Source organism: Balaenoptera ricei, chromosome 5, assembly GCF_028023285.1.
Source record: "Balaenoptera ricei isolate mBalRic1 chromosome 5, mBalRic1.hap2, whole genome shotgun sequence".
NCBI classification, from domain to species: domain Eukaryota; kingdom Metazoa; phylum Chordata; class Mammalia; order Artiodactyla; family Balaenopteridae; genus Balaenoptera; species Balaenoptera ricei.
In genome coordinates, this window is record NC_082643.1 from 78042149 (window position 1) to 78056227 (window position 14079).

General features: G+C 42.2%; 1 protein-coding gene across 5 annotated transcripts in view; it reads left to right on the forward strand.

Annotated features, from left to right (window-relative positions):
* Positions 1-590: 590 nt before the first annotated feature.
* PDS5A (PDS5 cohesin associated factor A) overlaps positions 591-14079 on the forward strand; it is a 125287-nt gene continuing 111798 nt past the window's right edge. For 2 of the 5 annotated variants that reach the window (XM_059923174.1, XM_059923178.1), the window contains exons 1-2: positions 794-894; positions 1541-1721. In XM_059923174.1, coding sequence (XP_059779157.1) covers positions 1581-1721 — 141 coding nt within the window. In that variant the 5' untranslated portion in view covers positions 794-894; positions 1541-1580. Of the gene's footprint in view, positions 683-793; positions 895-1540; positions 1722-1852; positions 1888-14079 lie in introns of those variants that run through there. The other 3 variants (XM_059923175.1, XM_059923176.1, XM_059923177.1) reach the window with 3 other exon arrangements.

Genomic DNA, 14079 nt, shown 5'->3' on the forward strand with positions numbered 1-14079 from the left:
CGTCCCGCTTGCCCTCACAGTGCCGCGGGGACCGGTTCGCTTCCCGCCAGCCGGGCTCCTCCTCCCCTCGCCTTTTGGGTCCCGTCCTCCCGGAGGCTTTCGGCGCGGCAGGTCTTGGCGCCAACCGGGTGGCGGCGCTGTCTGCCCCACGCGCCACCGCCTCAGGCCCGAGGGAGGCGGAGGCACGGCCTGCGGAGGAAGGGGCGGAAGCGAGGCGCGCGCCCTTCTCTCGCGTGCTCTCGCACCGCTCGCGTGACCGGCCGGTGTGTACGAGAGGCGCCGGCTGCCCGGGGCACGGACTGCCGGGCGCGCGCCGCTGCGAGGGGCGTCCGGGTCCGGGTTGACGGACCCGGCCGGCGCGAGGTGCCGGCGGGCGGGCCCGGGGTTCCGGGGCGAACACACGAGCACACGCTCCCGGAGGAGCCTTTTCCGAGGCTGCTCTTCCTCGGCCAGACGGAGAGCGGCAGTGTCTCCCCGCCCAGCGCTCACTCGCCCCGCGTCTCCCCCCGCGGCGACTGCTCCTCCTCGGCACCGCCAGCCCCAGCGCCGCTCCGGGGCGGGCGGCGGCGGCGGCGGCGGGACCCGCGGAGCCGCTTTGTGTGCAGCCCGGAGAGGGGCGGCGGCGCAACCACCTGACAGAGGCCCGGGCGCTCGATGCACCTTCCGCCCGCATGAGGAGGAGGTAAAGGCGGCGGCGGCTCGGCTCCCGCCCTCGGCTGGTGGAGGGAGGGGACGGAAGGGGAGACCGGAGCGGGTGGGGGGGGGTGGGGGCGCGGGATCGAGGCCCGGCGGGGCTGCCCGGAGTTGCCGGTAAGGCCTCGGCGGCGCCGAGTGGCCAGGGGCGAGAGAAGCCGCCGGGGAGCCTCAGCCAAAGTTGAAGGAACAAAATGTGAAGTGCGGAGCCGCGTCAGCCGCTTCCTGGCTTGGGGTTCGGGGTGGAGGGCGGCTTGTTTTCCCCTCCCGCGGGGGTGGGGGAGCGGGACACGGGAGGGGCGGGAGCGTGGCGGGGACGCCTGGGGTTCAGCAGCTCTGCCCGGCAAGGGCGTTCGTCCCCGGGAGACGCCGCTGCGTGTGGGTCCTGTTGGGTCCCTAGTTTTGCGGCCTAAGCCGAGCCCTATAGGCCTCGCGTCTCCTATCCCGGAGGGGACCGGCCGGGCGGGGACTCGAGGCTTCTCTCTGACCGAGCGGGGGCTTTAGGGGCCTTGCCGGGCTCTCGAAGCCGCCGAACTTCGGACTTCGGTGTTTGGGGGTGGATTTCATTGTGAAAGGAGGACTGGGAAACTCCTGGCGCTGCCCGGCGCTTCCCGCGGCCGCCGGTGCCAGAGAGCCCAGTGGGCCCGGTGTTGGAGGGGCCCGCGTGGGTGGGCGCGGCGCGGCGGCCGCCAGGATCCAAGCCCCGGGAAGGAGCGGGTGGCAGGGCCGCCGCGAGTCCCCGGCCTCCCGGGAGAAAGGGCCCTTTGCAGATTAGAGATTTTTGAAATGAAAAAAGAGGTTACAAAGTCGTCCCTTTCCCGCTGAACTTTTGTTTTCTGACCGATAGAGGCCGGTAGAGGACTGTGAAAGAAAAGTTGTCCCCCAGGATGGACTTCTCGACCGCGCAGCCCAAGCCTGCCCCTGCTCTCTGTGGCGTCGTGAGTGCCGACGGGAAGATCGCTTACCCTCCGGGGGTAAAGGAGATCACCGACAAGATCACCACCGACGAAATGATCAAACGACTGAAGGTAAGCTCCTCTGGACAGAATGTTCACATTTCAGACGTTTGTGGTAGGAGGTGCTCTCTCCTGTGGTATTACAGTTCTGCTGGGCCTGGCCTTTAAGAGTTTCACCGACCAGGGTTTTTTTTTTTTTTTAGATATTTTACGTCTTCTCTTTTACCGCTTCTGAAAGGTATTGTTCTATCTTAGCTATATCTTTGAATGGTGATTTCTGTTAGGGACATAACCATTATGGGAAATTAGAAGGGTGTGTGTGATCTTTTTTAATCTTACTTTTTTTTTAAGTATAAGAATTCGAGTATTTTTTAAGTTTGTTTGTTTGTTTGTTTGTTTTTTCCCCTAGAAATATTTACGAGAATACTATTCAGAGTAGCTTGTAGCCTTAAAGGTAGGCAGTAATTTGCTTAGGAAGGTTTTCATCAACTTCTGAGGAGACTGATTTATCAAAGCACAAAAGGCATTTTAAAAATTATCACAATTTCCTAACATCCAGAAGCTTAAATATGTATATAGTATGGTTAAACTTTGACAGAAGGGACTGACTTTTCAAAATTCAGCCTTGAAGTAAAGTGATGATTTATGTCCACATGTTCAAAGGGGTTTGTGTGTGTTTGTTTGTTTAAATATTTATTTATTTGGCTGCGCTGGGTCTTAAGTTGAGGCATGCGGGGATCTAGTTCCCTGACCAGGGATCAAACCTGCGCTCCTTGCATTGGGAGCACAGAGTCTTAACCACAGGACCACCAAGGAAGTCCCCAAAGGGGTTTTAAGAGAGAGTGATTATGGCTCTGTTTATAAGGAGTCAGCGTATTTTTAAGCATGGTGGTCCTAATGTCCAGGTTGTAAGTTTCAGCCTTAAGTAAGTTAATTTTTTGCTTTTTGTTGCATGGACATAGATTGTGGACACAGCCTTACAAAGTAAGTGCTGTTCTTGTTAAGGAATCAGCTTGATGCAGTGGTTCTCAACCAGGACATCTTTGAGCCCCAGGAGACATTTGGCAATGCTGAAGATGTTTTGGTTGTCACTGTCGGGGCTGGATTGGAACAGGGTAAGACTGGAGACAGGGAGTCCAGCTAGGAAACTGTTAACAGTAGTCTAGGTCAGAGATGTTGAAATCATGAAGTAGGGCTATGATAGTGGGAATAGAGTGATAGGGAACGATACAAGACACATTTCAGTGTTAGAATCAGAGTTGGTGGGAGGTGAGGGAAGAAACGATGTTGACTCTTTGCCAGTCTTCACCTTGGCCACTTGGTGAAATGTATTTTAAGGAATAATCTTGCCCCTTTGCTTTTAGAACTTATAGTGCCTAGTAAATGTTTATCATGTTATGAGTGATTAATATTTAAAGTATTCCTGTAGTTTGTTATTAAAAATCTAATTGGATTCTGCAGTTTGTTGCCCCTTTGGAAGGAATGGGACACAATGCTGTCCATTAAAATAAACCTTGATACTAAAGACTGTACATGAAGTAGGGTGCTTAATTGATGCGTCTTAAGGTTATATTGTTATTGTTCTTAAGTGTTCTGAGATGCTGAAATATGAATTATGAAATATAAAGCTAAGTTAAAAAATTTATAGGTCTTTTAATTTTTATTTTCATATTAAGAATATCAAAACCTTGAATTCTAGTGATGGATAATTTGGTTAAAAAAAGAAAAGTTATGACTATATATACATCTTCCATTTGGAAATAGATTAAATATCAGAAATATTGTTAACTAGAAATTGACACCAAGTCTAGAATGAGCATACGGTTAGAATATTCATTTTTTATGAGTTCTTTTGGAAGTTAAATTTGATATACATATTAACCAATTTGAATGTCCTATTGCTAAAATTTTGCTTTTCTCAAGAATTATGATTCTGTCTTCCTCCTGCCTTTCTAAGTCGATTTTGACTTTGTACATTTTAGGGATCCATGTTTAAAGTATTACTGTCTCGTTGGAAGTATAGATTTCAAACAATATTTAACTGTATTTTTGATAACTTTCGTGTTATTTGTGGATAAATTTTATAAATTCAGTAGTTTGTTATAACACAGTAACAATGTTCAAATGCTGTATAAATACAAAAGCGCTTAAAGGCAAGTAAAATCTTGGTCAGTGGGGCTTCCCTGGTGGCGCAGTGGTTAAGAATCCGCCTGCCAGTGCAGGGGACATAGGTTCGAGCCCTAGTCCGGGAAGATCCCACATGCCACGGAGCAACTAAGCCCGTGCGCCACAGCTACTAAGCCTGTGTTCTAGAGCCCTCGAGCCACAACTACTGAGCCCACGTGCCACAACTACTGAAGCCCGCGCGCCCAGAGCCTGTGCTCCACAACAAGAGAAGCCACCGCAATGAGAGGCCCACACACCGCAATGAAGAGTAGCCCCCGCTCGCCGCAACTAGAGAAAGCCCGCGTGCAGCAACGAAGACCCAACACAGCCAAAAATAAAAACAAATAAATTAAAAAAAAAAAATCTTGGTTAGTGGAATTCAGAGACGTTTGGTCCATTTTCTTCAGTTTTCAAGACTGGAACAAGAATTTTTACAGTGGAACCATAATTTTAGAGTTAGAAGGATTCTAAAAGAAATTCTGGAACTCCCTTTATTTCACAGATAACAAAAGTTAGACCCAAAGTGGCCAAGTAGCATTTACCAAGGTCAGCCATAGGACAGGTTAGTGGCAGAGCCAGGGCAATAGCATCATGTGTCTTTTTATTCTTATAGCTGCTTTCTTCTAAGGAATCTAAACAAAGTTGAACAAAGAAGTTGTGATTTTTATTATGCAGTTGAAAACAGTAAAGTGAAAAGAGAAGGGAATCAATGAGAGTTAATTTGGTCTTTTGCAGGGAGATTTGGGACAGCGTTTTTTTTTTAACATTAGAGAGAAATTATTGTGATGCTTTGAAGCTTTCTTGAAAATAATTCTTAGAGTATATCTTTGGAAGAACTTAGACATACTTTTGTATTTTAGAAGTTTTAATTTCTGTTTCCAAGGAACTACTTTAAATGTTTTTATGTCCAGTCACACTGGCCTTCTGTCAGTTCCTTGAACATGCCATGCTCATTTCTGTCTAGACAGATTTAGAATTATGTAGCCCATATACATACTCTTCCTCCCAGTTCATTAAGGGAAGTCTCTTAGATTCCTTGTTAATATATTCTTTTAATTCCTTCATATCACTTATTATAGATGTGATATTACATTTATGCATATGTTTATTTGGTTTGTCTCCCCAGCTTCTCTGTAAGCTTCATGAATATAGGTATCACATCTATTTGTTTACTTTTGTATCCTCCCAGTGCTAAGTTTAATACCTGGCACATAGGTTCTCAACATATATTCCTTGAATGAACGAATGAATACTTTGTATTTTTTTTTTTTTTTGGCTGCGTCGTGTCTTCTCTGCTGCTAGGGCTTTCGTGGAGCGGGGGCTACTCTTCGAATACTTTGTATTAATCCTGGTTTAGAGAAATATTTTTATTTTTGAAGATGAAGGATAATTTGAAAATATTTTGAATTGCAACTAAGTACTTTATCTGAGATTGCATACTAGAGATGATAACACAGATATTTAGAATTTTAGAACCAGAAGGTAGCTTAGAGGTTATTTCATTTTGTTCTAATTTTCCGGATGAAGAAATTGAGTCTCAGAGGTTGTGACCAACCCTAGTCACATAAAGCTGAAAACCATCATTAACAGTTTTGTTATTTAGATAAATTACAAATATATATTAATTGGCAGAAATATTAAAATTCATACAAAAGCTGTTTGCAAGGATAGCAGACATTTTAATACCAGTGTTGCACTAAGCATCAAGATTTCATTAAGGATTCTGAAACTAATGCAAATCATGTCTGATAAGTTTTATAAACAAGATACACCTATAAACAATGTTGTACAAAGTTCCATTAAGTGCTTCTGCCCACAGTTTGTTATACACAGTCTATCTCAGATCATGTATTACAAAGCTGTGTGCTATGCACTTTTTTTTTCTTCCTTTTTTGCTATTTTGGAAGTGGGAAGCCCTTGAAAGCCTTGGTTTTTAAAAGGAGGGATTAGGATGAAGTTTGTTACTATATCCATTTCTTATTATCTGCTCTCAGAGTTCAGTGCCCCAGACAGTTCTCTAGCCACAACCCTATACCCAAACCTGCCATATTCATTCTGTCACAGAATCAAATCAAAATACTTACTACCTTGGTGCTAAGAATTAGGAAAAATTAAATAATAGGGTTTTATTGTTCTGAAAATGTCCCCCACTTTTCTCTCACTAGGTGTTACTTCTGTGTTTTCTTTGTGTCTTTCTGTAATCTTTCTCTTTCTGTCAGCCATTCTCCCTCTTCCACGTGCTCGCTCTTCTACTTTCTATAGTCTGGCCTGTTGGATAGTTCAGTAGGAATTGGGATATGGTGAACTTGATTTAGGTGGGACATCTCCCTTTTCTCATCAAACCTAGGTTGGAAGAGGGGAGGAATAGATTAGGGGCAGGAAGGCCATGAATTCTTTCATTTTCCTTCCCCTCAGGTGGACGTCAGAAATACTTGATTGTTGTAATTATTTTCACTTGCATAAATGACTTTTATTTATCCCTAATTGCTACATAGTATGCTAATTTTGCTCATAATTGAGTATGTAATTTCAAGTCTGAATTTTGTTTATATCTTTTACTTTAATATTTGTATTAATGCAGAAGATTCTGCTAAGTAATTAAGAAGTTAAATGGAGAGGCAAGATTTCTTAAAATGAAGTCCTAAAATATAGCCAATATACATTTGTGAAGTAATACTTCATGCAGCACAGCTTTTATTTTATTTATTTATTTATCTATTTATCTATCTATTTATTTATTTATTTGTCTTTGGCTGCGTTGGGTCTTTGTTGCTGCGCGCGGGCTTTCTCTAGTTGCAGTGAGCGGGGGCTGCTCTTCGTGGCGGTGTGCGGGCTTTTCGTTGCGGTGGCTTCTCTTGTTGCGGAGCACGGGCTCTAGGCATGCAGGCTTCAGTGGTTGTGGCACGCGGGCTCAGTAGTTGTGGATTGTGGGCTCTAGAGCGCAGGCTCAGTAGTTACAGGTGCATGGGCTTAGTTGTTCCACGACATGTGGGATCTTCCCGGACCAGGGCTTGAACCCGTGTCCCCTGTGGTGGCAGGTGGATCCTTAACCACTGCACCACCAGGGAAGCCCCTACCCTTTTAATCATTTTTAAGTGTACAGTTCAGTGCCGTAAGTACATTCACATTGTTATGCAACCTCATCACTATCCATCTCCACAACTTTTCATCATCCTTAACTGAACTCTGTACCCATTAAATTATAACTCTATTCTCCCCTTCCCCCAGCCCAGGCAACCACCTTTCTGCTTTCTGTCTCTATGAATTGGGCTACTCTAGGAGCGTCATATAAGTGGGATCATACAATATTGCTGCTTTTGTGACTGGCTTATTTCACTTGGCATGATGTCTTCAAGGTTTATCTGTATCGTAGTATGTGTCAGAATTCACGTGTATAACATCTTTTGTTTATCCTTTCATCCTTTGATGGACACTTGGGTGACTTCTACTTTTTGCCTACTGTTGGTAACTTTTCTTACTATATCACAGTTTTGTGGATTAGAAATTTGGGCAGGACTTGGCTTGATTATTCTGCTCCACATCGCATACTGGACTCACTCACTGGTATTCAGCTGGTGATTAGACTGGTGAAGTATATACACACTGGCTTCTCTCAAATACTTGGTACCTCAGTAGGAACAGCAGAAAGACTGGACTCAGCTGGGCCCTTCTTCCTGTCTATGGTAGTGTTAAGGCTTCTCCACATGGTCTCTCCAGCAGGGTAGTTGGGTTCAGGGTTCCAAGACACTATGGAGGAAGTTGCCAGTACTTTTAAAGACTTTATTCAGAATTGGTAGTGGCACTTCTACCTTACTCTACGGTAGTCATACCGCTATGAAGTAGTCATAGCACAGCTGACATTCAAGGAGAGAAAAATTGACCCTACTTCTCAATGGAAGAAGTAGGAAAGAATTTGTAGCCGTCTTTACCACAGGAGCTCTCATGATAAGTCAAAGTGTACTATACTTTGTAGTTACATTCATACATTTGAAAACATTTAATCTCAAAAACAACAATATATATTTGCAGCCAATTTGCTAGATTTGTAAAATTTATTTTAAATACTCTAAGAAAAAAATTGTAGGAACTTTTATTTTTATTAATTTTTATTTATTTATTTATTTTTTATTTATTTATGGCTGTGTTGGGTCTTCGTTTCCGCGCGAGGGCTTTCTCCAGTTGTGGCAAGCGGGGGCCACTCTTCATCGCGGTGCGCAGGCCTCCCACTATCGCGGCCTCCCCTGTTGTGGAGCACAGGCTCCAGACGCGCAGGCTCAGCAATTGTGGCTCACGGGCCCAGTTGCTCCGCGGCATGTGGGATCCTCCCAGACCAGGCCTGAACCCGTGTCCCCTGCATTGGCAGGCAGACTCTCAACCACTGCGCCACCAGGGAAGCCCTGTAGGAACTTTTTTACGTGCTAGTTAGGAATTATGGGGGAGGCTCATGATTTGATCCTAGAACTTGTTTCTTACATTTTTTGAATTTTTACTAGGAAGTATCACTGGCCAATCATAATGATGATCCCCCCTTCTCTCTTTTTAAAAAAAATCTATTTTAACTTCTTTTTTTTTTTTTTAATTAATTAATTTATTTATTTATTCTTGGCTGTGTTGGGTCTTCATTTCTATGCGAGGGCTTTCTCTAGTTGTGGTAAGCGGGGGCCGCTCTTCATCGCGGTGCGTGGGCCTCTCACTATCGCGACCTCTCTTGTTGCGGAGCACAGGCTCCAGATGCGCAGGCTCAGTAGTTGTGGCTCACGGGCCTAGTTGTTCCGTGGCATGTGGGATCTTCCCATACCAGGGCTCGAACCCGTGTCCCCTGCATTAGCAGGCAGATTCTCAACCACTGCGCCACCAGGGAAGCCCTATTTTAACTTCTTATTTTGAGACATTTTATCTCTCTAGAAAAGTTGGAAAAGTTGTACCTTCAACACTCATCCCTTCATTTAGATTCACCAGTTGTTAACATTTTGTTACTTTTGCTTGCTTTAATGTTTCTCCAAACACACACACACAGAGGGAGACAGATGTAACATACTTCTTTGTTTGAGAGTTACTTGCATCTGTCATGACATTCCACCTCTGAATGCTTCAGCAGTCTTCTTAGAACAAGGACATTCTCCTACTTTATAACAATTATCATTATCACACTCAAGGAATTCAACATTGATACAGTGATATCTGTTATACTATCCATAATAAAATTTCCTCAGTTGCCCTAAAAATGACTTTTTAAAAGTTGAATTTTTCTTCCTCTATCCAAGTTGCAGTATAGGATCACATGCATTTATTACGTCTCTCTTGTCTGTTTTAATCTAGAAAGTCCTCTCATTTTCTGGGGGTGTGTTGTTCATGACATTTTTTGAAGCATTTGTCTTATAAGAGTTCATAATCTGTTTTGTCTCATTTCCTCATGCTTGGATTCAAATTGAACCTTTTTTGGCACGTATACTACACAATTGGTGTTGTGTAGTTCCCTCAGCATCATATCAGGAGACATATAATGTCATTTTGTCCTATTGGCTTTGCTAAGTTGATCACTTGTGTACAGCTCTCTGCATTGTAAAGGTATTTCCCTCTCTTTGCAATTAATAAGTAATATTTAAGGTAATAAATAGTTTTTAAGAATAATTTGTTTTCCAACAATTCTTACTCAACTGTTTTAGCACCCACTTTGGTGGTTATAAAATGTTGCCTTGATTGATTGATTGATGGCTGTGTTAGGTCTTTGTTGCTGCTCACGGGCTTTCTCTGGTTGTGGCGAGTGGGGGCTAATCTTCGTTGTGGTGCATAGGCTTCTCATTGCGGTGGCTTCTCTTGTCGCGGAGCACGGGCTTCAGTAGTTCCGGCGCACGGGCTTCAGTAGTTGCAGGGCATGGGCTCAGTAGTTGTGGCTTGCAGGCTCTAGAGTGCAGGCTCAGTAGTTGTGGAGCACGGGTTTAGTTGCTCTGCAGCATGTAGGATCTTCCTGGACCAGGGATGGAACCCGTGTCCCCTGCATTGGCAGACGGATTCTTAACCACTGCGCCACCAGGGAAGTCCCAACAATTGGTTTATTTTTTTCTGTTTGTATTCAATTTTATATGTATATGCATATACATACATACATTCACTCTGGTGGACTGGACTCTTCATTTCTACTGACGAGTATTATCCTTGCTTGATTTTTTTTTTTTTTATTGTGGTAAAAAACATAACAAAAACCATCTTAACCATTTTTAAGTGTACACAGTACAGTAGTGTTAACTATATGTACATTGTCAATACTACAGATCCCTAGAACGTTTTCATCTTGTAAAACTGAAACTCTGTACCAACTGAACAACTCCCTTTCCCCCATCCCCCTCAGCCCTTAGTGACCACTTCCTGTTTCTAGGAGTTTGACTACTTTAGATACCTCACATATAAATGTGGAATCATATGGTATTTGTCCTTTAGTGACTGGCTTATTTCACTTAGCATGAAGTCGTTAAGGTTTATCCATGTTGTAGCATATGACAGGATTTTCTTCTTTTTTAAGGCTGTGTAGTATTCCAGTGTATGTATCTACCACACTTTCTTTATCCATTAATGGAAGTTTAGGTTGCTTCCACCTTTCAGCTATCGTGAATAATGCTGCAGTGAACATGGGTGTGCGTACATCTCTTAGAGACCCTGTTTTCAATTCTTTTGGATATATATTGCTGGGATTGCTGGGTCATATGATAGTTCTATTTAAACATTTTTGAGGAACCCTTCATACTGTTTTCCGTAGTAGCTGCTTCATTTTACCTTCCCACCAGTAGTACGGAAGGGTTTCAGTTTCTCCACATCAGTGCTTATTTTCTGTGTTTTTGATAGTGGCCGTCCTAACAGGTATGAGGTAATGTCTCGTTGTGGTTTTGATTTGTGTTTCCCTGATGACTGGTGATGTTGAGCATCTTTTCATGCTTATTGGTCATTTGTATATCTTATTTAGAAAAATGTCTATTCAAGTCTTTTGCCCATTTTTTAATCAGGTTATTTGTTTTATTGTTGTTCAGTTGTAGGAGTGTTTGTATTCAGTTTTAGGAATTACATTGTTCATTCTTTTTATTTAATTTTACATGGTTCAAGAGTCAAAACTATAGAAAAACTTACACTTTTAGAAGTCTTCTTGCCATCTTTATTCTTTCTACTTCATTTCCACCCACCTCCCCTCTGTAGATAATCATTTTCATTAGTTTCTGGTTTATCCTTTCTGTGTTACCGCCCTTCTTCTTCTTCTTCTTTTTTTTTTTTTTTTACCACCCTTCTTAAAAGATAAACTACTATATATACTCTATTGTACTTTGCTTTCTTCACCCAATATGTCTTGGAAATCACACCATATCTGGAAATGTCTTTAAATTCATTTTCATGGCGTTATAGTATTCTATGTGTAGATGTGCCATAGTTTACTCAACTAGGCTCTCATTGTTGATTTGAGATTGCTTGTAATATTTTCCTTTTACAAGTAATGCTGAAGTGAATAACCTTGTTACACATTGCTTTGTATTTGTGGAAGTGTGTCTTTAGGGTAAGTTCCTAGGGTAAGTTCCTAGGATTGTTGGGCCAAAGGGTACATTTCTAAGTGTTTTTGTTAGAGGTGGTCATATTCTCCTTCATATGGGTTGTACCATTTTGTACTTCCACCAGCAAGTATAAGAGTGTCCAGCCTCTCAGTAATGTATTGTCAAGTAATGCGTACTTTTAAAGTAGCAAATTGGCAAATTAACATCTTGCCCCAAAAGGCCATTTTATTGCCTCCCGGCAACAAGAGAAGTTCTTTATGAGAATGATTAAATATAAGTGCTCCACTGAGGTTCAAAAGGATAAGAACCCTATTTAGATTTCCTTAGAAACTCAAAAGGAATTGAGTGACTTTTTTAGTATGTTTAAAGAAATGAGGGTGGGTGGGGTAGAGTTGGAGACAAAATTTTAGGAACAAAGATGATGTTAAAATCATCAAGCCTCACTTAGGTCTTCATTCAAGACCTTGAGTTAAATAGAAATGAGATGAAGGCTTATTATTTAAAATCATAAATGAAATAAATAACGGTATTGGCATGTAAAATGCCAGTGCCGTGATTTATTTTCCCATTATCAGAAATCTATAGATGTCCAAGGGAAAAACTGCTTTGTGTTCATAGTAGGAGAATAGGCTTAAAGCATTAATGAATTTTGTTCCTATTAGCTTCTATTTTCAGAGTTAATTATTTAAATTAAACACTACTTTGGCTGAGGTTGTTGGCATATGGAAGTATGTCCAGTTGAATTCACTGGTCAGAAAGATAAAATGAGTGGAGTTTATACATGATATAAAAGCATAACAAGTTTTTATTTGCTGAAGACAACAAATCGAGACGTTTCTAGGTAACGGTTGTAATAGAAAGCTAAACACAAGCATAACGAAGGAGTTTTACTAAATTTCTTTCCCTTGCTGTTGGCATTTGGTCTTTTATATTAGTACAGATCTTCCCAACTGATACTCTACACAGTTGTAAGTATGCCTAAATACAGAGTCCCTCAGCCTTTGGAGATTACAAATATTACATCATTTTTTGTATATTATGTGATATTTTAAAAGTTGGGAACTGCCATAACATATGTGTTGTTTTTCATGTTATATTGTAAAATTATTATTAAAATCAAACACTTAAAACTTCCTACCAAATGGGGGCCCTGTGATTAGTGCTGATAAAGCCAGCCCTTAAATAACATGAGTCCATTAGGGGAACCTGGATTTATACTAGGAATAACACTGGAATGGATTTCTGTTTATATGAAGGATATTTGAGATTATTATATCATACGTTAAATGTCAGTTATGTGCTAGGATTGTATCTGTTTCTTTGGATAAAGAGGTACTAAGAATTTTGGTGGTCAAGAGAAGTTTCAAGGAAAAGGTGACAGTTGTACTGGGATTTGAAGGCTTAGACTTTGGTAAGCAAAGAGTGGTAAAACATTTCAAACAGATGAATAGCAGGGACAAAGACAGAGACAGAAGCATGCTTGGTGTGTTTGAAGAAAATGAGTAGGATAGTTTTGCTAGAGCTAAAGCATCCTAAAAGAGTAGTTGAGAGGAAAAAAGAGGAAGGTACCAATGAAATTGGTAGAATCCTTAAATGACAGAGGAATTTGAATTAAAAAAGAAAATAGAGCTAAAGAGGGATATGTCTACATTGTGGTTTTGCATGATTAGCAAAGCTAGGTGACCAAGGAGTTTTTTAAGCACGTGAATACCACCCTTCTTTGAGGCCAATTTGTGGAGTTTTTTTATCCTCATGTCCAGACCAGATAGTATCTTTGGTTGAATAGTAATCCACTTCTAATTGATACTGTCTGAATGAATCTGTTGGTTGCTTAGAGTTTAGTCACATGATACTAGGTGTGAAGGCTGTGGATGAGTAAAATTTTAAGAGCAGTTAGTAGAATTTTATGTACTAGATTATAACAATATGAATTGGATTTTTAAAAAATAAATTTATTTATTTATTTTTGGCTGCGTTGGGTCTTTGTTGCTGCGCGCAGGCTTTTTCTAGTTGCAGTGAGTGGGGGCTGCTACTCGTTGCGGTGCGCGTGCTTCTCATTGCAGTGGCTTCTCTTGTTGTGGAGCACAGGCTTTAGGCACATGGGCGTCAGTAGTTGTGGCGCACGGGCTTAGTTGCTCTGTGGCATGTGGGATCTTCCCGGACGAGGGATGGAACCCGTGTCCCCTGCATTGGCAGGCGGATTCTTAACCACTATGCCACCAGGGAAGTCCCAGATTTTTATTATATATATTCAGTGCATGTTTTTCCAAAACTTCCTGGAATTTCTGTGGTAGGAATTCAAGTAAACGTTAATTGTAATTTGATGCCAAATTATTATTATTTTTTCTACTTTTTATTTATTTTTGGCTCTATTGGGTCTTCATTGCTGTGTGCAGGCTTCAGTAGTTGCAGCATGCAGGTCAGGAGTTGTGGCGTGCGGGCTCAGTAGTTGTGGCTCGCGGGCTCTAGAGCACAGGTTCAGTAGTTGTGGCGCACAGCCTTAGTTGCTCCGCAGCACGTGGGATCTTCCCAGACCAGGGAAGGAATCCATGTCCCCTGCGTTGGCAGGCGGATTATTAACCACTGTACCACCAGGGAAGTCCGTCAAATTATTTCAATACTTGAAAATTAAGTTCAGTGGCCATGTATTATATCCTATAATTTCAAATGTTTGTTGAATTGCATAGCCTTTATCTAGCCCCTATAAAATAAGTAGAGGTGAATTTCTCATC